Raw genomic sequence first — 21,250 nt, 5'->3', positions numbered from 1 at the left:
TTTGATTAGAACATCAGGTAGCACTTATGAAAGGGTGTCTCTTGGATAGGATGGTAGATGGAGGCCCATGTAGAGAAGAGTCACCCCTTTTGCACTTTTATACCCCTTTCAAACTGGCTTCTATCAGAGTCACACCGATGAAAATACTGATTGAATTTTCCTTATGTAGCAAAGGTGAAACCGCCGCTTTCCCTGCTGTCCCTTTCATATATACAGCCAGGAAAATTCACTCGCTGTGGTGAGCCCTGGCCGGATGTGAAGAATTATTGCGCATAAGCAATGTGGAAATTCAGTGAAAAAGAAATAATGTGAGCGCGATGCGATAAACAAAAATCCATTGTACTTTCATTATATTTGTTAGTAATCAGTTTTGAATATACAAATACAAATAAAACAAATCAAATTAGGCCCGCGCCCCATCTAGCTAGCATGCAGCATGTTCAACAAAATGTCAATAAACGCAGCTGGTTAAGAAAAAGCGTGTACACTGCGACCTTTGACCATATTCATCAGTGTTTTAATCGCTGTTTTCTCCTGAACCCATTCACAGTGGCAGTTTTATCGGTGTCACACCGATAGAAAGAGAATTTCTCCTGTTCTTGAGCAGGAGAATTTAATCGCCTATTTCTCTTCTTTTCGTCGGCTATTCCAGCAGCTTTTTCTCCTCTGTCATAGTGGCCATTTCATCGGATGCGTCCGGATGCATCCGATGTAAATCAGGCCAGTTTGAAAGGGGTATAAGAACCCACTACTGCACTATTTGTATAAGAGTAGGGGGAAACCCTGGTGTAGTGGTCCACCTGCACAATCCAACCAGTTATATCGGGAGGAGAGACCCGAGGGTTACAGTGATTGAGCTCGATTTTCGCCTCCCAGGCACAGGTGACGGCAAACACATAATAACAATAATAAAGTAAAACTTCCTCCAATGAGGTCTCCACTTCAATCAGCTTCTCGGGAGGAGGTTGCTACTTCTGAAACTCTTGAAGTGAAACATGGTTTTTGGCAGCCTTGTTCTAAGAGAGCTTTATGAGTTTCATAACAATCAAAGATCCTCTTAGATGATTTGATTTGATTCATCATCCGGTAGCTCCTAAAACCTTCTGATTTTCATTGCAATTAAAAATTTGATTTGATTTTGATTTGACAACTAGTAGCATGTATTAAAGAAGGTCAAATTTCTTTCAACGACATCCCTTCCACCAATGCTTATTGAGGATGGGGGGGGGGGGGGTGATTGTTTTGGTAACTTCTCAGTAAGAGAGCCTCCTAATTTCCATTACATTGTTTTAAAAACAAATCTTATTTAATTGTATTCAATGTTGCATCTTTCAGCACCTATGCAGGAAGGTGAAATTTCTTTCAACGGGATCACGACCACGTCAATCAATTTCTCATGGGGTATGGTCTCGGCCGATACCAACGGACCCTTCGACTTCTACCTTCTGAACTTGAAGAACGAGTTGAGCATCGATATCCACAACGTCCAGGTGAATACCAGTGAGACTAGAGAGCATACCTTTAGCGGTTTGATGCCAGGCAGGCTGTACAGGGTGGAGCTGATTGTCAACAGTTTCAGACAGAGAAGTGCAGCCATGTACACCCGTAAGTTTATGCAATGACAAAAAGCAGAACGTGTACATGTATGTACCTGTGCGTATGGATAATGAGATTCCATATGGCATATCAGGGGCAGCTCCAGGGTTTTGTGAAAGGCAGGTCTAATTGACCCAAACTTTTGACTAGCAATGCAGGAGAAAAGGAATAAGAAAAAAAATGTATTCAGATAACTAGGGTTATAGGAAAAACCACTGGCAATCCTAACCGTATACCTATGATGAAATAAATTCTGAGAAATTGTTGCAGGAGCAAATGTCGGATCATTAGTAAAGAGATATCAACTGCTTTGAGAGGCCTGGCTGTTTTATATGCACGCGGAGGGGTCATGTCAGGACGTGCTAGTTCCCGAGATCATATAAAGCAGCTAGACCTCAAATATTAAAGCAGTCGATATGTCTTTTATATGCCGATTTGAAACAAAACACTATCAAGAATTCTTACCTTATCCCTTTATTGAGTAAATAATCGTGCCATAATGAATACAGCCCAGAGCAACAGGGCTAATCCCCATTGTGCCAAGCCACAAATCCCCCCTGTGCCAAGTTTATTTTGAGATAATCTGATAATCTGATGGTGCGATCTATAACGCTTGGGAAGGACTCAGCACAGTACAATGGGCATGAACAATAACTGCTATTACGAATGCGAGCAAACATGCATGAAGCAGCGAAGCGATAGCTCGCTTGTGTGAATTAATCAGCCAATCGATGGCGCGCTTGCGTGTACAAAGCACTTTAACGGTAGCGTGCATGCAGCCTCATGGCAGGATATGAGTTAAAACATCACAAAAAATCTGAGACACTGTCTGTAATCTTTGCTTGAAAAATGACTGAAAGTTTCAATCATTTGGGAATCGCAGACAAAAAGCACTGTATGGAGTCCGCGCTTGCACAAAGGACATTTTAACACATTAACCAATGGGTATCGCAGCAAAATTTTACTTTTTTCATTGTAACCAGAATTTTGAGGGATCTCACTCTTGGACTATTAACCGGTATTGGCATTTTTCGTTTCTTTACTGGAATGGCTAAAATCACGACCCCAATTTTGGCCAATTATATCCAATATCAAGTATCATATATTTTTGATTCCAATTGAAATCTAAACCATACAAATGTAAATCATAGAAAAAAGACATACACAAAGTAGGGAGATAGCAATCCATTTATTACAAAACACAGGTTAAAGGTAATACAAAGTTTGGTATGGGGTCATGAATTTGGTTCAAATGAACATATTGGAAGCATATATTCGATCCTACAATACTCGGTGATCGTTGTCGCGGTTGAAATCGAGTCTAAAGTTATGAAATTGTAAATAATACACTCTTTATGTTGTATAGCTCCCTCTCAAGGTCAAGATATTAATTAAGCTATAAAATAATGTCTCTTGACTAAAATCGACCAGCTAGCTATTCCCGTTTGGAAACTATATATCACAACTACATATTCTGAGATTTTCATGGTCGCAGCTACCATCGTACAGCCGTAGACGCTATTTGAAATTTTATCAAAATTTACCAGGAGCACCGGTAAATTTTTATATTCAATTTTTCTTGAAAGCAGAAGTGTTTTAGGGACTAAATTTTTTAGTGCTTATAATACATCCACAGGGGCATGCAAATATATCAAAATAGTAAAGAATCACTATCCACCCAATTTTCAAAATTTCCCAAAACTGTATTATCTTTAAAAGTAAAGAAAAATACTATAGAAAATTGAAATAAAGATAACAAACATTTAAAACATTTACAGTTGTGTACACATGAAATCAGATGTAACCATCAATGTAAAAGTGTAAAGGAATATTACATTTAATAAATTAAGTTTTTGTCGAGGCAATACCCCATATGAATTAGAGATATTAGTGTTTAATGGCATTGAGATTCTATAAGTAATCTGAAGTGAGGTGAAATCAGGCAATCAGGTTAATTCTGTGTATTTCTCGTTCTCATTATTCCAGGCCCAGATAAACCAACCGACATCATGCTCTCTGACATCACAACAACGAGTCTCACCATCGACTGGAAAGCACCGCTTACCAGCCATCAAGGTTTCAGGCTCTGCTGGGCTTATGGCGAGACCAACACGCTGGAGCTTGGACCAGCTATCATGGAACGAACGCTGTCAGACTTGGAAGCAGGAGCCGAGTATCTGATTTCACTCACTGCTGTCGTTGGCACGGGGACTGACCAGATCACTAGCGAGAAGTTCACTACCATTGTCACCTTATGTAAGTATATTGCGAATTGTAAAGAAACCGTCGCAGTCACCCTACCCCTTATACAAAAGACAACAGAAACAATGGGGCGTTGTGGCGTGCGCCTGTAATCCAGATAACAATGGAACTTATAAACTGATTCAGTCAAGGACGCAGGTTCGAAACTGAGTCACGTCTTTATGATGGTGACGTTAAAAGTCGGTCCTCGGACGTAAATAATCATAATTGATTGATTGATTGATACACGTCTGTAAAAAAACAATTACACACACAAGGCTACTTGTCATTACATTCATTTTAGAAATATCTGATTCTCATGTTCTGCTCTTGGTGGGACAAAATCATCCAAGAAATCATCTGAGAAAAGATCAACATCATTGTTGCCTTCTGTTAGTAATGAAACATGCAGTCACCATCACTACAACCCTTTAAATATCACAACAATTTAAAGAGTACTTGTTGGTACAGTCATTTATATGTATAAATATGTATAAACGTGCAGAAACAGACGGTGACACACAAAAAAAATAATTATAGTACATGAAAATAACCCCCATCATACAACCTGATATTAACCATGACCTATTTTTCCCTGTAGTCCCACCTGCTGAGCTCCACGTCAACATAACCAGCTTCAACACCACCACACTCTCCATAGTTTGGGGGACAGACATCACTCTCTTGGACGTCAGCAGTTACATGGTCAGCTACTGGGAGACTGCCAACAACGGGTCAGTCCAGGACATCACGGTGGACGATCCTAGCCAGACCGACTACACCATCGACGGTCTGGTGCCAGGCACTCGGTATTGTTGCATGGTGGATGCTCTGGGAACTGTTCGGGCAGTCACCTCCATCGGAGCCACACAGTACACAAGTATGTCCATGGGTGATTCCACACTCACACTGGCAACATTAATTGGGCCTTATAACTCACAGGTGTAGCTTTAATTGACTGTAGGCTCTTCAGATTTCAATCTTCTGTTAGTTCCGTTCATTTTAATTAATACTGCATGTAAAGAAATTGATATGGGCTGCTCACATTCTTTTCTTCCCTTTGACAATAGAATTCATGTTTGTTTTTACTGTGTATTCTGAAAACATTGTAAAATATCAAAACGTGAAATATGAAACAATAAACAGAGACTAAATTGTTTGTACACGTACAGCATTGAATATTAGTCTGGTTCCAAGGGGACGATGTGATAGAATCAGGCCTCAGTCAGGTGGCCGCTGAAGCCTGATAAAAGAGACCGTCAAAAAACAATGATGATGACGATGATTTTAGAGGACTGAAAGTAATTGATTCCTACAAAATCACTCACATTATGTTTCTGGTTGTCCGTCCGTCCGTCACGTTCTTGTGATCACGTTATCTCAAGAACATTTTCATGGGTCACCGCCAAACTTGGGTCATGTATGTATCTTGCAGAGTTAATGAATTGATTTGAATTTGGGGTTACAAGGTCAAAGGTCAAAGGACACATGGCTAATTATGTATGCAATATGCAATAGCTCGTGATCGCGTTATCTCAAGAACCAATTGATGGATTGCCACCAAACTATAAAGGTCATGTATGTATCTTGCATAGCTAATGAAGTGATTAGATGTTGGGGTCAAGAGGTCAAAGGTTAAAGGTCACAGGGCTTATTATGTATGCAAAAATAGCTTGTGATCGTATTGTCAATACTGACAGATGGATTACTATCAAACTTGGGACATGTACAGTGTATATATCTTGCAGAGCCAATGAACTAATTAGATGTTAGGGTCATGAGGTCAAAGTTCAAATGGTCATACATGTATATAAAAAATATTTATGACAATATTCTGAGAACCTGTTAATGGATTACAGACATCATTTTCGACTGTGTGTAGTCGAACATCCATCTAGTTTAAATTGCTTCCGTTTTGGTTTGTAAAATCGCTCTATGGCGGAGGCATCATTTTCAACTGCGTGTAGTCGAACATCCATTTAGTTTAAATTGCTTCTGTTTCGTTTGTAATATTGCTCTATGGTGGAGGCATCAGTTCCATCTAGTTAAAATTATGAGTACCAGTATATTGAGCACACCATCTTGAGTATATTGGGGTAATGATGTACATATAGGACCATATACGTATAGTCCACTTAATGAGCCCGTTTTATATGGCCACGGGCATTTTGATGACCCATGAGCTACTTTCAAAAGTTTTTGTGATTCTTCCAATCCCCCGATCGCCGGACCGAGTCAACTCAATCTTCCGATAAATGCATAATGAGCCACGGATCATTGACCAATCAAAGTCGCGCCATTCCAATCCTTAATGTGCTCAGGTCACCTGATCGCGGGATGTATTTCTCCGACTGGTTCAACGTTTGTTAGCGGACGATAGTAACGCATCATGTGACTTATACAGTCTCAACTTCATGACAGTATACTGTGCAGCCTTTACAAGATTTTTATATGGAGTTGAGGGCGACCGTTTATTTCAACGAACCCACGATCCTAATCTTCTTTTGTTTTTTAACGATAGACAGTTCTGGTAGTATTTGATATTCACCTGCCATAGGCATAACACGCAAATTCAGAAATTTCTGACATGTGGCCTTTAATTTACATTTTTACTATGATGACTTCATCAAAATGAAAAATTGTGGTAACTGCGCTTGTAGAGTATTGTCTTAGCTACAACATATCGAAATTTGGAAGAAAATCAATCAATATTTACAGAGATACAATCAATTTTCCATAAATGTGCTGACGTCATAATATGCAAATTCGTATTTAGAGTTTGAAGGCTATTATGATGACGTCAGAATATTTTTAATGGCCAAACGAGACATAAAATCATATCTGACTCATACTCTATCAAAATTTGAAAAAAATTAACTTTTGTCGAAGACGGGATGTGATCTCTTGCGTACAGATGATTTGACTAAAATCACCGCCTTAGACCGCTCGGCCATCCCGCACTGATGCTAGCCCATGTAGTTTTCTGTGATGTATACATTGCGCCTCTCTCTTGTGTATTGAAATGGATTGAAAATAGCGACTTCGCGTGCTGGATGCTTCGCGGCAGCTCCGTTAAACGGGCCCTTCTTTTACTGTTGCAATGCATTGGCACTAACTTAGATCAAGATCTATCGGCAGATGTTGTTTTTGGAAGTTTATTTTTGTCTTCTTGTCAACAATGCAAGATAAAATTGTCGGTAAAATGTGTGGAAATGTCCTGTACCATAGTGGTATAGTTATTGTACCGTTAGTAGTCCCATATGTGCAAATTCGTGCTGGTTTTGACTTACTTTTTTTTTTTTTTTACTCTTTCGCCGCATAGGCTGCACCCAAACTTTTTGATATTTTCTCTTCCAAAAGAGATAAACGGTATCAAATTGTTTGAAAGAATGTGGGAAATATCATGAAAGAAAAAAATGGTGATTTTATGTTATGTCATGGTGTTACGTGCGAAAATGAGCGTGCATGTGTGTGTGCGCGATTTTTTATAAAATGCTCAAAATGGCCTTAAACATATGCAAAATGAATTTGAGATGATTTGGAGCATGTTAAAATTTTGCACGCGCGTTTATTGACCTGAAATTGACCAGACAGATACCTTGATCATGATTAACCCTTACTGTACTACGCTATTTCGAGCACTCTCTGACTGATCTCGGCCGTCGAATGTCCGACGAATGCAAAACTTTGCATGTTTGTAGATATTTACGTAAGGAACAAGATGGTATAATTAGTTTTTTCCTAATATGCAAATTTTTGTCGTTAATTAGTTAATTAATTATGCAAAATGCTAATTTTATGCATTTTACAGAAAACTACATATTTGTCCGTAGAATTGTGAAGAATCTTAAAAATGTATTGAATAAATTTTTCCTTCATCTCAAATTCATGAGGTTTCATTATTTTTATGATATTTGAAAATGCATTGGTTAATTTGCATAAACTATGAATACGCATTCATGAATATCAAATCTGATAATATATATAGGGGACTAGAATCGTAACAAAAATTGTCAGACTCTACTTTTTGAATGTTGAAACTCATTATTCAAATGAAACTTCTTTTCTAACACAAAATAGTTATTTGATGTAATAAATAATGATAATTTATGCAAATTTGATGCGATTTTCAACTAATTATTTTCTCATGTATTTTATTGTTTTTTATTTCTTATTAAATTTATTGTTTTATTTCTAATGTATTCTTTTGTTCTTAAATACATCAAGTAACTTTGAGAAACATATAAAAGCAATTTGATATCAATTCATATCTTCACATTTCTGCTTGTACATGAATATATGCAATTATATACCTCACTTAAGAAATCCAGCCATCTGATTGGTCGAAATTTTCATAAACTTTAACTGTTCCTGTAAAATTCCCGGTAACCATGGTTAAAACAGTTCTAAAATCCCAATAACCATGGTTACCGGGAAAATAGGTCAGTCTCCATGGTTACCCCTTAGGTTTACATGTTAAAAAATGGTTTGAGCGATCGAGGATACCGTACGTGTGCGAAGAATTGGTCGCTATATTTTACCAATTTTGTAATACAACTAGCAGCGAATCCGGACTAACTCGCCCCACGGGACATCTCGCCCCAGCATCAAAGACTGGGTCGAAATGTCCCGACACGATTCATCGATCGAGTGATACCAATGTGTATATGTTTGTGCTCATTGTACATTTTAGACGATATGGCTGATATTTGTTCACATTCTTTCGTCCTGGCCGTTAATTAGCAGATTACTGGTATCTCTCTATCGATAAATCATGTCGGGATATCTCGCTGGGGCGAGTTAGCCCGACTCCCTAGTAGCTGCCAGCAAAAACGACCGACTGTACTAGTACTCGGCCAAAATGGCTGAAGAAATGCTCCCAAGATTTTAACTTCTGGATGAGGATCAAGTGCGAGACATGCTGACAGGAAGAACACCAAAAAGGGTATGTGAAATCTTCCATAATTTTTTTTCAGTAGCCCTAGATCTAGATTCTAGTACGCGACAACCAGATGCTGGTGATTGTAGTGATTTGTACGTCACGGACAGACGCAGATCCTTCCCGTAGAGATTACACACATTCCTATGCACTTCCATTGGCCATTGCGCATTCGATCATGCTAGATTGGTCGATGTTTTAATTACCAGAGATTCAAACTAATATTGCTCGTGATCCTGAAGGTGATACTCAATAAGTGAAGTGTCATATGAAAGCGCAGGTTTTTCTCCATATTCCCCCCAGGGCCAGCCCACCCCCAAAATTGTAAAAATATCTTGCTTAGACTAGATTTTATCTAGAATCTAGATCTAGATCTAGTCTACTCTCAAAGAAACATTCATTACAAACAACCGTGCAGATAAACTAGAAAAAGGCCAAGGTGGTGTCATAATTTTTTCGGCATATAAAAGTATTAATGACTGCTTTAATATTCTAGAAATAGTTGTTTTTATACGCTCTCGGGAAGGTTACAATTGGGCTATTGCCCTCGGCACGCCTCGGGCAATAGCACAATTCTAACCTTCCCTTGAGCGAATAAAAACAACTATTTCTCTCAAAGCAGTCATTAATACTATATTATAACACTTTTTTGATGACATGCGCAAACTAATTGTTATGTAACACCTGACAGGTATATCCGATTTTGACGAAAAAGGTATCAAAATGTGCGTACGACTTAAGGGAAAAAAAGTCATGAAACAACAATTCAAAATTCCGAGCGGTTGCGGCGCAATCTCCAAAAATATCGAGGGGGGGGGGGGCCTCCCAGGCAGTAAGGGTTAAATATGAATGAGAAATGACTTTCTGTTATGAAGATATGATCATGAGTTGATTTTCAGAAATATTCACAAAATGGCGCCTAGATGACGTCATCAGTCAAGGTCAATTTTAAAAACCTTATTGTGCTTTGTCCATTTGCCTATCAAGGCATTTGATTGAGCCATTTTCAAGTTTTCTTGCACACAAAAGCAGTATTTAGTACGAATTTTAGAAGCAAATATGACAGTATGATTTTCCTCAATAAAATACGATTTTCCAAAAATGTGTGTGTCCCATTTTCAATGGCAAAATGCCCATTCTGTCCTATAAAGTATCCTATAAGCATCTCACCTCAGCAATTTGGGGATGTTCATTGGTTCATTGAACACCAGTCGTGACGAAATCATGCATATTCAACCAACGATCCTTAACCCTTACTGTACTGGGGGGCGGGGGGGCCTGGGAGGCCCCCCTCGACATTTTCGGAGATTGCGCCGCAACCAATGAAAATAACTACACAAATTGCCAATTGGGTTATCAGTTTGTGACATCATGTCCTCACTATTTATCAATTGCTTTAAATAGTTTAATCCCATTAATTTATCTTTTTATCCCCCAAAACTTGATTCCCCCATACCTTTGCCCAGGTTGTATGATTTGTATCATATTGGGTGCATGACATTTCACATTATATCCTGCATCAAAAATTTGTTGGCTTTTGATTGGTTGAGAGCTCGTCACATGACCAAATATATTTGAGCTATTTTTAGAAAGTACTTTATGAGAGTACTATTTTGGTTTACTATTTTGGTTTACTATTTGGGAGTTGAACAAAAAAATGTGAATTTTTGTTTTGAATTGAATCAATTTTTTTTTTCGAATTTTAATTTAATGAAAACAAAATATTTTAAATCTATTTAGATAAAAATTGACATTTTTTTTGTTCTAAATTTTTTTCTTCACAAAAATGTTTTTTTTTAAAATTTCTATTCGAGGTACTGGTTAAACTATGGGCCTTGGTGACTCCAAAAGTACCATTTGCTTCTGGGCTGCACCCCTCAGCAAATAGTACTATTGGAGTCACCTCTTGCACATAGTTTTAACCAGAACCTCTCAAGGCAGTGTATGTATATTTTTGTATATAAATAGTTTATTAAAATTCACATTTTTCATCATTTAACTGGAAAAAATAACTCTATACTAGTGCATCTACACAAAAACATATTACTATCATTCTAACTTGGATGCTGGTGTGAAGAAATAAGATTCTTAGGGGGGAAAATAGGAAAATTTATATTATCAATATAAAGAAAATAATTAGTGGATAGTGAGGACATGATGTCACAGGCTGATGAGTGAGTTCCCAATTTGTCTTATGCTTTTCATTGTTCCATAGTTTTACATACTTGTTCAAAAATTCATTACTTTCTTAGTAGTTATCCAATTTTGCTAATTTATTTTTTTGATTGGTTTGTCTGATTTTTCTGCTTCTAATGAAAGTAATAATAATAATAATAATAATAGTGGGTTCTTGTATAGCGCTCATGTCAGTCAGATTTGACCCTCCTGGCGCTCCCGATTATTACCCTGGATTTAGCACGGCTGCCATACGGCGCTCTAGCACTTCAAGGAATAAATTCCTACCAGGTACCCATTTACTTCACCTGGGTGGAGTGTGGCAAATGTAGATCAATGTCTTGCCAAAGGACATTAGTGCGGCGGCGGGACTCGAACCGCGGACCTTGTGATCGACAGTCCGGCGACGTATCCACTCGACCACAACACCTCTACAAAGTAAGTTCTTTTGGAGTGGAGTTGTCCTTTAACAGAACTGGAGGAGGAGTTGCAATTTATGTGAAAAATGGTATTGACTATGTCTTCCATAAGGATATGTCTTTATGTTCACCAGAGATTGAAGTAATTTTTATTGAAGTGAAGGAAACAAAAAATAAATCTAGGATAATTGGATGTGTCTACAGACCACCTAATACTGAAATATCATCTTTCAATGATAAACTTAAGACAAGTTTGGATGTATTTGAAAAAGGAGAAAAAGAAGTATATCTGATGGGTGATTATAATATTAATTATTATTCCCATAATGAGACAAATGAGTTTTTGGAAACCGTGTTCACATATAACATGTAGCCAATTATTTCCAAACCTTAACAAATTACTTCAAGATCTGGTACTCTAATTGACAATATCTTCCTGAATTCTTTTCATGAAAATATTGAATCTGGTTTGTTATATACTGATTTATCGGATCACTTCCCAATATACTGTTTGATTAAAGTAAAGACAAAAGAACAAGAGCACATAGTATATAACATTTTTAAAGTTAAAAGGAGATTGATAACTGATCATAACATGCACAAATTCAAAATAAGATTATTACAGATCGATTGGTCTGCCATTTATAAAAATTGTGATGCAAATGCTAGTTATGGTTACTTTGCAAAGAAATTTACCACTTTGTATAATGACTGTTTTTCTTTAGTAAATGAAAACAAAACTAGGTATAAACTCTGTAAACCATGGATTACAAACGGTATATTTAATTCTGTAAAGAAGAAAAATCGTCTTTATAAAGCATATCTACAAATTATCTACACAAACCAAATCAGAATTCCTTAATGAAATATACTGTGTTTAAAAATAAACTAACATCTGTTATAAGAAGTACTAAAAAACAATATTTTTATGATATCTTTCAGAAATGTAAAGGAAATATGAAAAAGACCTGGAATGAAATTAATAGTATATTGGTAATAAGAAGCAAAATGTTTGTCCATGTAAAATGTTATGTGGTAAAAATAAATATTACTTGCGTGAACAGATTGTTTAGGAATTTAATTCATATTTCGCTAGTATAGGTCAAAAAGTAATCAAATTCCATTCCATGATTACATAAGAATTATGAAAAATATCTCAGTTCACAACATATTGCCTCCATGTTTTTAAAGCCAACTTCTGTTATGAATTAACAAAGATTTGTGCTTCGTTTAATCCATCTAAAGCAAGTGGCTGTGATGACATATCTCCTCGGGTAGTGAAAGAAGCAATCTTTTGTTGTGTGGAACCATTATGTGACATATTCAACAAATCATTAACCACTGGTGTGGCTGCCTTCATAAATCTTTATATGAAGGAGTTTCGTCTAACAATAAAATCCAACTGTTGTTATTCACAAGGCACACCGATGAAAATTAACACTGGAAACAATTTGCTAAAGTCCAACCAACTTCTGTTTTATTCAGCAACTCGTAACTTCACTTTCATATCTTCGGTAAAACCTTCAGGTTAATTACTATCTCCGGTAAACCTTCAGATAACAATCTGTAATGATAATAAACAAACAAATAATAAATAAATGTTTCAGCATGTAAGCATATAAAAACCCTATAGCTAAATTAAAGATACTGATTACAACACATTAATATATAACACAAGATTAAAGTTAAACTGGATTAAATATCTATGTGAACACACCCTGCATTGAAACTATGCAGTAAACTATTAAACGGTACACACAAGCAAAGGTACATGAGTGTAAACAGGGCCGCATTCAGACGCGGTTCGTCACTTAAGTTCCTATGCTAAATAACTAACAAAGAAAATTGTTTCTTTCCTAAACACTTAGTTTTGCTCTATATTCGACATGAACTATATATATAATAAACAAGTTATCATCTACATAGTAGCAGAATCTTTACTACTTTGAAACACTTAAATGTACTGTAACTTCTGCTGACAAAGACAAAGAACTCGGCTTTCTACACTATACATTATACACACTCATCTCTTTGTCTACTCCTAAAAGCTAGGTACAACATCTAACATCATCTTTACGAAACTCCTATAAAATTCTACCAAACTCAACTGAGATTATATTAAGATACATCCTAGCATTCTAGTATATATCAAATAACATATATAGAAATAGATATCGTATTCTTACCGAATTGGGCCTGTAGTTTGTTCCACAAAATAACTAAAAACTTTCTGCTGCAATGTTATGTAACTTGGACCTTACTGCATCACTTTGACATTCAGAATGACTGGGGTTTGCTTCTCCCAGAACATAGGTGGAGAAGAACAAAGAACTTCCTGTCTCTGTGACTAGTAGTATAATCTTAAAGTAAACAATAGCCCCAAGATATGCTGGTAGGCATATTAAGACGCTGGTAGTCTCATAATAAGACTCTTCAAACTATATAAGAAATGCACATTTCTTCACTACATCCTTATGTAGTGACAACTGGTGTGTTTCCAGATGCTTTTAAAATAGCAAAAGTAGTGCTGTTATATAAGAAAAACTGTAAACCAAACATAGATATTTAACAACATAGTCCTTCAATGTGTACATTCAGTATCCTTTCTTGGTGTTACTATAAGACAAATTCCTGGACTGGAAGACCCACATTAAAAATGTAACTTTGAAAGTATCTACAAGCATTGGAATATTATCAAAATTAAAATTTACCATTCCCCAAAATGTGCTAATCTTATTATACAACTCAATAGTATTACCCCCTTTGTCCTACTGCAATATAGTGTGGGGAAATTCATATTCATCTCATCTAAACAAAATGAAAATACATCAAAAGAGGGCAATTCGAATTTCAAGATATTCAATGTATAATTCTCATATGAAACTATTATTTAGCAGAATGAAGGTTCTTCCTGTCCAAGAACTGATATCACTTAATACTTGTATATTTTATGTGTCATTTCCACACGGGTAATCTTCCACACATTTTTTCAAAATATGTTTATTAGTAATTCATCCGTTTATTTACCTAACACTAGGCAAAAAATGTTATTACACAAACTCCCTGTACCACCCATGCACTGAAATCATTTCAAAATGTGGGAATAAGCAAATGGAATGATTCACAAGGATATAAGATCAAGTTCAACTTTGTCTAGATTTAAAGTTTTGTGCAAAAGGGAACTATTTATTAATTAGTAAAACTGGGTAGGACTATAAGTTTTAATCTCATATTTCACATTTTTCATGTGCTTCCTCTCCTTCCTTTTTCTTTTTAATATTCTTCTCTCTTCTTCTCTTTCTCTCTCTCTCACACACTTTCTCTCTCTCTCTTATAATATGCTTTAAAATGCATTGCATTGTGTGTGAGTGAGCGAGTATGGCTGAGTGTGTTTGCAAGATATTTGTAATTGTTTTGTAATAAGTATGAATATGCATATATCTCTTTTATTGTTTTGTTTGTTATAGTATGTTTTTATTATATTTGTTTTTGATTGTAACAAAAATCACAAGGCTCTCTTAGAACAAGGCTGCCAAAACCATGCTTATCTTAAAGGTGAAATTTAAAGAAGATCACAAATATGTCAACTAATGTATCACTAGAAACTGGTAAGCTTACAGATGGCCATCGGACAAGTTTTAGGTCAACTACATATCGGGTGATTTATAAAAATAGAAATACAACTACCTCCATAGCAGCTGGGATATACGAGAGATTCGCCGGAAAAATAACGATGTTTTAATGACGTCACTATATGGACCAACACTGCCCAAGCAGACGACATCCCATAGAGAATGAATATAATTGCAAAGCTCTTATTTCTCAAATTATAATGGGGTTTAGTGTATATAAATGTAATGGCATGTCAAACCATTCAAAAGGGGATATGACCCGATTTCTGATAAATAAAATCTTTTGCTTGTAAATACACAGGATAGGGGTTAATTAACAATCAACGAAATCAGACTTTCAAATTGAAAAGCCCCGGAATGATATTAAAGACGGCATTTGTTCCCTCTTGAAACGCAGAACATACCCCGGTGTGTGCAGCTGAATATACAATGGCGTCTTATTTTGTTTAGATGCGACAGATTCCTTTATTTTTGTATCGCTGCATTTGTCATCAAAATAAAACCATGCGCGGGGTTTAGAGTGGGGCCATAGATTATACATTTAGCCTGACGGTAGTGAAGTAAGAGAAAGAACTCAAGATAAGATGAAAACACAGGCACTGAAAATGTGTGAGATGTCATGGGACATGGTCTGCTTGTGCAAGTCATGTCCATACTGTGATCTCACACATCTCAGCAGCATTCGGAGAGCTCTTCAGGTGCTATGCCGGGGCTGTATTTAAGCGTTTTGTAATTTATAATAATCATTATTTTGAATGTTTCCAAGCATTGAATTTTGATAAACTTGTCGAATCAAAGTTTCAACTTTGCAATAATGAAATGAAGTTAGTTTTTAAAATCAATGAATATCTACTTTAAAGGTAATACAAAATTTTGGTATGGGGTCATGAATTTGGTTCAAATGAACATATTGGAAGCCTATGTGGTCCTACAATATTCAGTGATCGTTGTCGCTGGAAAACCTTGGTAGAGCCACCAAGTACATCATTCTGCATTCTGATAAACTCTTTATGTTGTATAGCTCCCTCTCAAGGTCAAGATATTAATTAAGCAATAAAACAATGTTTTTGGACTAAAATCGACCGATTTGCTATTCCTGTTCAAAAATTATATATCACAGCTACATATTCTGAGATTTTCATGGTCGCAGCTACCATTGAACAGCTGTTGGCGCTATTTGAAATTCATAAAAATTTACCAGGAGCACCAGTAAATTTTTATATTCAATTTTTGTCGAAAGCAGAAGTGTTTTAGGGGCTAAATTTTCTAGTGCGTATAATACATCTACAAGGGCATCTAAATATATCAAAATTGTAAAGAATCACTATCCACCCAATTTTCAAAAATTTCCCAAAACTTTGTTTTACCGTTAAGTGCTGTATGAATGTAATTTATTATTATTATTATTATCGTTTTTTTTTCTTATTATAATTGTTCTTTTTGTATTATCATTACTATTCGTAGTAGTATCATTATTGTTATTGTTGTTATTATTACTATCCTACAGTTCCTCGTCAACCATCCAGCTTCGTGGATACTCTGGTCACAGCAGATGAGATCTCTCTCTCCTGGCTTCGTCCTCCATCAGGCAACTTTGATAGCTATGAACTCTCCTATACCCCAGAGAATGGTGCTAAGGTCACCTTGCCTGACCTAGCAGCAGATGAGAACAGTTTGGTCCTGGAAAACCTTGGTACAGCCACCGAGTACATCATTCTGCTACGCACCAGGGCTGGACTAAACACCTTCAGTGAGCCTCTGGAGTTGACTGTTACTACAAGTGAGTGCTAGTGATTATACCCAGTCAATGCCTAGAGTACAGGGTGTACAAATAGTATTCATTAGTGGTATAGCACATATCACGTTTAAACGTCTCTATACACTTCAAAATTTTGACATTATTACCCCGGCTTTAGCCTAGCTGCCATTAGAGCATCATTAGTGTCGCGGTGGGACTCAAACCGCGGACCACCCAACCTCTATGATGCATGCAAAGCAGTATATTATACGATCTATCAGCATTCGAGTTGAGAATGTGTTATTGTACAAAGCCGTCACTAAATGTTTACTATACTCTTTCCAAGGAGTGGAGATGGTGCACAGACATGTACTCTCTGTGTGAAAGACATTGAAAATTGGGGTCATGATATCTGTAATGGGCCCATGCAGAAAAATTTGTTTTAACGTTTTTATTTCAACAAAATACAAAAAGGACTCTGACTCGGTAATCTTTTTTGGGGGTGTGTAGTCCCGCAAACCTACTGTATATCTACATCACCATGTAATCTGACACTTACAAGCAGCAAAATACAATTTATATTAAATATTTGGTGAATCAGCCTTCAAATGTTTGTTCACAAATGCCAAAAGGTTCAGAATAGAAGTTTAAGCGTACTTGCATGTAGGCTCACCCGCACAGATATGTAAGTGCTTCACATGAACTTTGTCATCCCCGCTTGCTTTTTATTTAGTACACACAACACACTGTCATATACCACAGTGGTTTATCATGTTGAAGTTAAGTTCAAGTTCAAGTTTTATTTATCTTTCTTTCATAACATTGAATTACATTATTGCTGCCCTTAGTAATAATTGCATTTTTTTCTTTGTTGGTTGCTGTTGTATCCAGCACAATATTTATCTGTATCGTATTAATGTTATTTTCTTTGTATTTTATTGTCATTTTCAAAAACCTGTCTTTATGCAGCTAAGATAAAACAATTGTATTGAAATGAAGTAAATTCATTCTTTTTTGTTCTGCATATGCCAGGGTCTGCTCTCCTAGCCCTACAACCTATACCCGATCCCACGTCTGATGTCTCCCTAGACTGGGACCAAGAAGCGGGATCTATTCAGAGGTACATTTTGACCTATGACCCCAACAACGGTGACCCAATCTCTCCCATCAGGACCGGTATACCTGGCCCTGTCTCCATTTCAGGACTGATGCCTGGTTCTCAATACACCTTCCGTCTCTTCTCGGTCCTTACCACCAATGTTCAGTTCCTGTCCAGCAGTGTCTCCCATGTCACGAGTAAGCATTCTCTTCTATTCTCTTTACGTTTGTATATTACAGTTAATGTAGGTACGTTATACAGTGGCACTTAACCCTACGTTAACTGGGGGGCGGGGTCAATTTGACCCCCCCCCCCCTGTAGAAATTTTGCGACTACTCCGAAGTCGTGGCAGATATAAAATTTTCCTTTCATGACTTTTTTCTTTTGAGTCTTACGCATCTTTTAAAAAAAAAATTTGTTGAAAATCCGAAGTATAGTTACAAAGTCACGTGACCTCTTGTCTTCGCATGTCAGCCCGAAAATCGTTAATTTTGGTGATTTGTGTACAAAACATATGGAAATGTCATTTTTCCTAAAAAGAGATAAAACATTGGTTATTTAGTCTTGTTTAAAGTTTAGGTGTTTGTTTTGGGGTCAAAATAGTTGAATTGTACTTACAGATGAAATAAAAGAACAAAAACAACAAAAACAATAAAATACATAAGTTAAAAAAAACAATGAAATACATAAGAAATTATCAAAACAAGAGATAACATAAGGAATAACCTGGCTCTTCCAATTTTTTGTGTTGTATTGTTATTCCAAATGGTCTAACAAATATATGTTGTGAAAAAGAATGCTTAAATATGAATAATGTATGATTTATGGGCAAAAATGTAAATTGTATGACCTTATTTGTATAAATTACCATAAATATGCAAATGAGTGAATTTTTCAAAAAATTGAAATTACCATAGTATTCTATACACTTCACTTGACATGTATGCAAATTTTCGCGGCGATCGGCAGTGAAACGGCCGAGATCTTGGGGGGGGGGGGTCAAATTGACCCCCCCCCCCCCCAGTAAAAACCTGGTCTGAAATAGCCCAGTTAAAATAGGGTTAAAGAGGCATCCAGATTCCTAAACCCTAATTGGCATTGATATCATTGGATTAGAATTTGTTGGTTTGGAGCAAGAAAAGCGATAATTTATATACTGTAACACAGAATAAACACCCTTCTGGCTTTTATAAACAGATGAATTGTACTTACTACTTGTATCCAAGTTACAGTTTGGGTACTATTGTGCCTAATCTAGATAACGATGTTGTCCTACCTGTGTGCAATAAAGTGTGTGATTATAAACCATTATGAATTTTGTGTACCGGACGCCTCTTTACATGCCACTACCTTCCACATACCTTCCAGCAATCCATTCATTTGTGAATGTTGTCAAGCTGTTGTTTTTAAAACTCAAATAGAACTTTATATTCATTTCATATTAAGATACATGTGACTTACTGACTTAAGCCGTCCACACCATCACTGGGATGTATGATGGCTTCTGCTTCACAATGGCTTGCCACACCTTCCTATCTTTAGTTAGCCTAGTAGCTTTAGTCAGGGAGTCTAGTTGTCTGTTGTTGCAGTCCGCCTTGATGCAGTCTGTCCATCTCTTAGCTGCATGGTCTTCCCCTTGGGTGTTTGCCATGTACATTTCCGTTGAGAAGGATGTCGGGGTATCTATTTGGATCCATTCGGTTGATATGTCCAAAGTATCTCAGTCTTTTTGTGACAACCCTGTCGATGATGGTTTCTTCCATGCTAAGTTGTGTTCGTATGTGTGTGTTTCTTAGCCTGTCAAATCTGGTCAAACCTATGATTCTCCTGAGGCATGCTATCTCAAAAGTGTGAAATCTATTTTCATTGACCTTCTTTAATGTCCATGTTTCTGCACCATATAACACAATAGACAACACCAGGACTTTGTACAGTTTTACCTTTGTTGTGCAGCCTATATCTTTTGATGCCCAGATTTTGTTGATCATAATAAAATCAATTTTATTATGGGTGTTTTGGTCAGGTGATTCCCACGTCCACTGGCGGCTTCCTTTGCTTTGTTTGTAGAGCATGTTAGTGATGATCAGTTCGTTTGCTGCACATAAATTAAGAAGCTTTTCTCCCCTGGGATTGGCCTCCCCAAGTCCATATTGACCTATAACCTGGTTCCATTTCTTGAAGTCTGATCCTACCTTCGCATTTAGGTCACCCATTACCATTTGAATGTCTATTCTTGGAGCTTTCTCTGTCGTTGCTTGTAGTAGGTTGCAAAATTTCTTCATTTCCTCTTCACTGTTGGATGTGTTTGGGGCGTAGACCTGTATTATGGTCCCTGAGCATAGGATTCTGTGTCCATCATGGGTGAAGTCTCCCATGTCTGTCCAGTAGGTTTCTGCAATGCCAATGATTTCCCAGTGACATCCTTTTAGCATTATGTAGCAATATGTCTAAGCTTCCAGGTTGGAGCAGTGTACGGACATTCCATGTCCCAATTCCAATCTGGTTTTTTGTTGTTAGAAGTGGTGCTTTCCTTGTTGGTGGTTCATCAGTAACAACTCCCCCGTTAGGCTTTGGAGCTGTTGCATCATTATTCACTGCTTGTTGCAGGACCAAGGGCTGAGTTGGCAGGTTAGTAGAGGAAGGGGCTTAAACCCTGGTGCTGTTTGTGTGTACTTCCATTGTGGAACAGTTTCGCTCAAAAGCTAGGTGGACGAGACACTCCTCTCCTAGCCACCCTGGTCAGTGCTCCCTGTTGTACGAGTCAACAGATTAACAGTCCCCACCACAAGAAGGTCGACCAGGACGATTACCCATACTCACACAAGTCGGTCATACCCCTCACGTTTTGCTTGTTACAGCAGTTTGCTACCGGGATGTCTCCTTCTTGTATGGTCTACCAAATTTATTACAAAATGGTAGAGAGTATAGACTTTTAACATACATGCACATGGAAATATATGTTCATCATGTATTATCACATGACTTTGTATTTTTGTAGCCCCTCAGCCTCCAGGCAATGTAGCAGTAACGGAGGAGACGACCTCCACCATTACACTGAGCTGGTCTCCACCTAGCCAGGAGCAGTTCTTTGGATACATCTTGGAGTACGAAGGGACTGGTTTTTCAACGGAGCTTGGTCGCACCCCTGCTACCAGTTTCTTACCCCGTCATCAGGAATCTGTAACCCTTAAGGGACTGACTCCAGGCATTTCCTACAGCATTAAAATCTCTTCATTTGTGGAGTATGATGATGTGACGACTCGCAGTAACATTGTGACAAGTCTCGGTACCACAAGTAAGTCGTAACAGATTACAGGGTTCCCTGGAAGGCTTGCGATCCCGGGTAATTCTGTAAGGCTCGTTATAATATTAATAACTCAGGGTTATTGTAGGCATATTTTAGTTAATTTG

At 37.2% G+C, this 21,250-nt stretch overlaps 1 protein-coding gene and 1 long non-coding RNA gene across 2 annotated transcripts in view; one reads left to right on the top strand and one right to left on the bottom strand.

Moving 5' to 3' along the window:
• The window catches only part of LOC115925149 (tenascin-N-like), a 28,343-nt gene that overhangs the window by 352 nt on the left and 6,741 nt on the right, over positions 1–21,250 (top strand). The window contains exons 2-7 of the mRNA XM_030988465.1: positions 1,336–1,605; positions 3,583–3,852; positions 4,439–4,717; positions 16,510–16,782; positions 17,773–18,036; positions 20,838–21,134. Coding sequence (XP_030844325.1) covers positions 1,336–1,605; positions 3,583–3,852; positions 4,439–4,717; positions 16,510–16,782; positions 17,773–18,036; positions 20,838–21,134 — 1,653 coding nt within the window. The remainder of the gene's footprint in view (positions 1–1,335; positions 1,606–3,582; positions 3,853–4,438; positions 4,718–16,509; positions 16,783–17,772; positions 18,037–20,837; positions 21,135–21,250) is intronic.
• On the bottom strand, positions 12,826–13,849 carry LOC115925150. The gene is made up of 2 exons (XR_004064565.1): positions 13,557–13,849; positions 12,826–12,934 (listed from the first exon to the last, which is right to left on the bottom strand). It is a non-coding gene; the product is annotated as an uncharacterized LOC115925150 (long non-coding RNA).

This window comes from Strongylocentrotus purpuratus, unplaced genomic scaffold (assembly GCF_000002235.5).
Source record: "Strongylocentrotus purpuratus isolate Spur 01 unplaced genomic scaffold, Spur_5.0 spur5_scaffold_17, whole genome shotgun sequence".
In the NCBI taxonomy this organism is placed as follows: Eukaryota; Metazoa; Echinodermata; class Echinoidea; order Camarodonta; family Strongylocentrotidae; genus Strongylocentrotus; species Strongylocentrotus purpuratus.
This window is presented reverse-complemented; position numbering and strand designations above follow the sequence as displayed.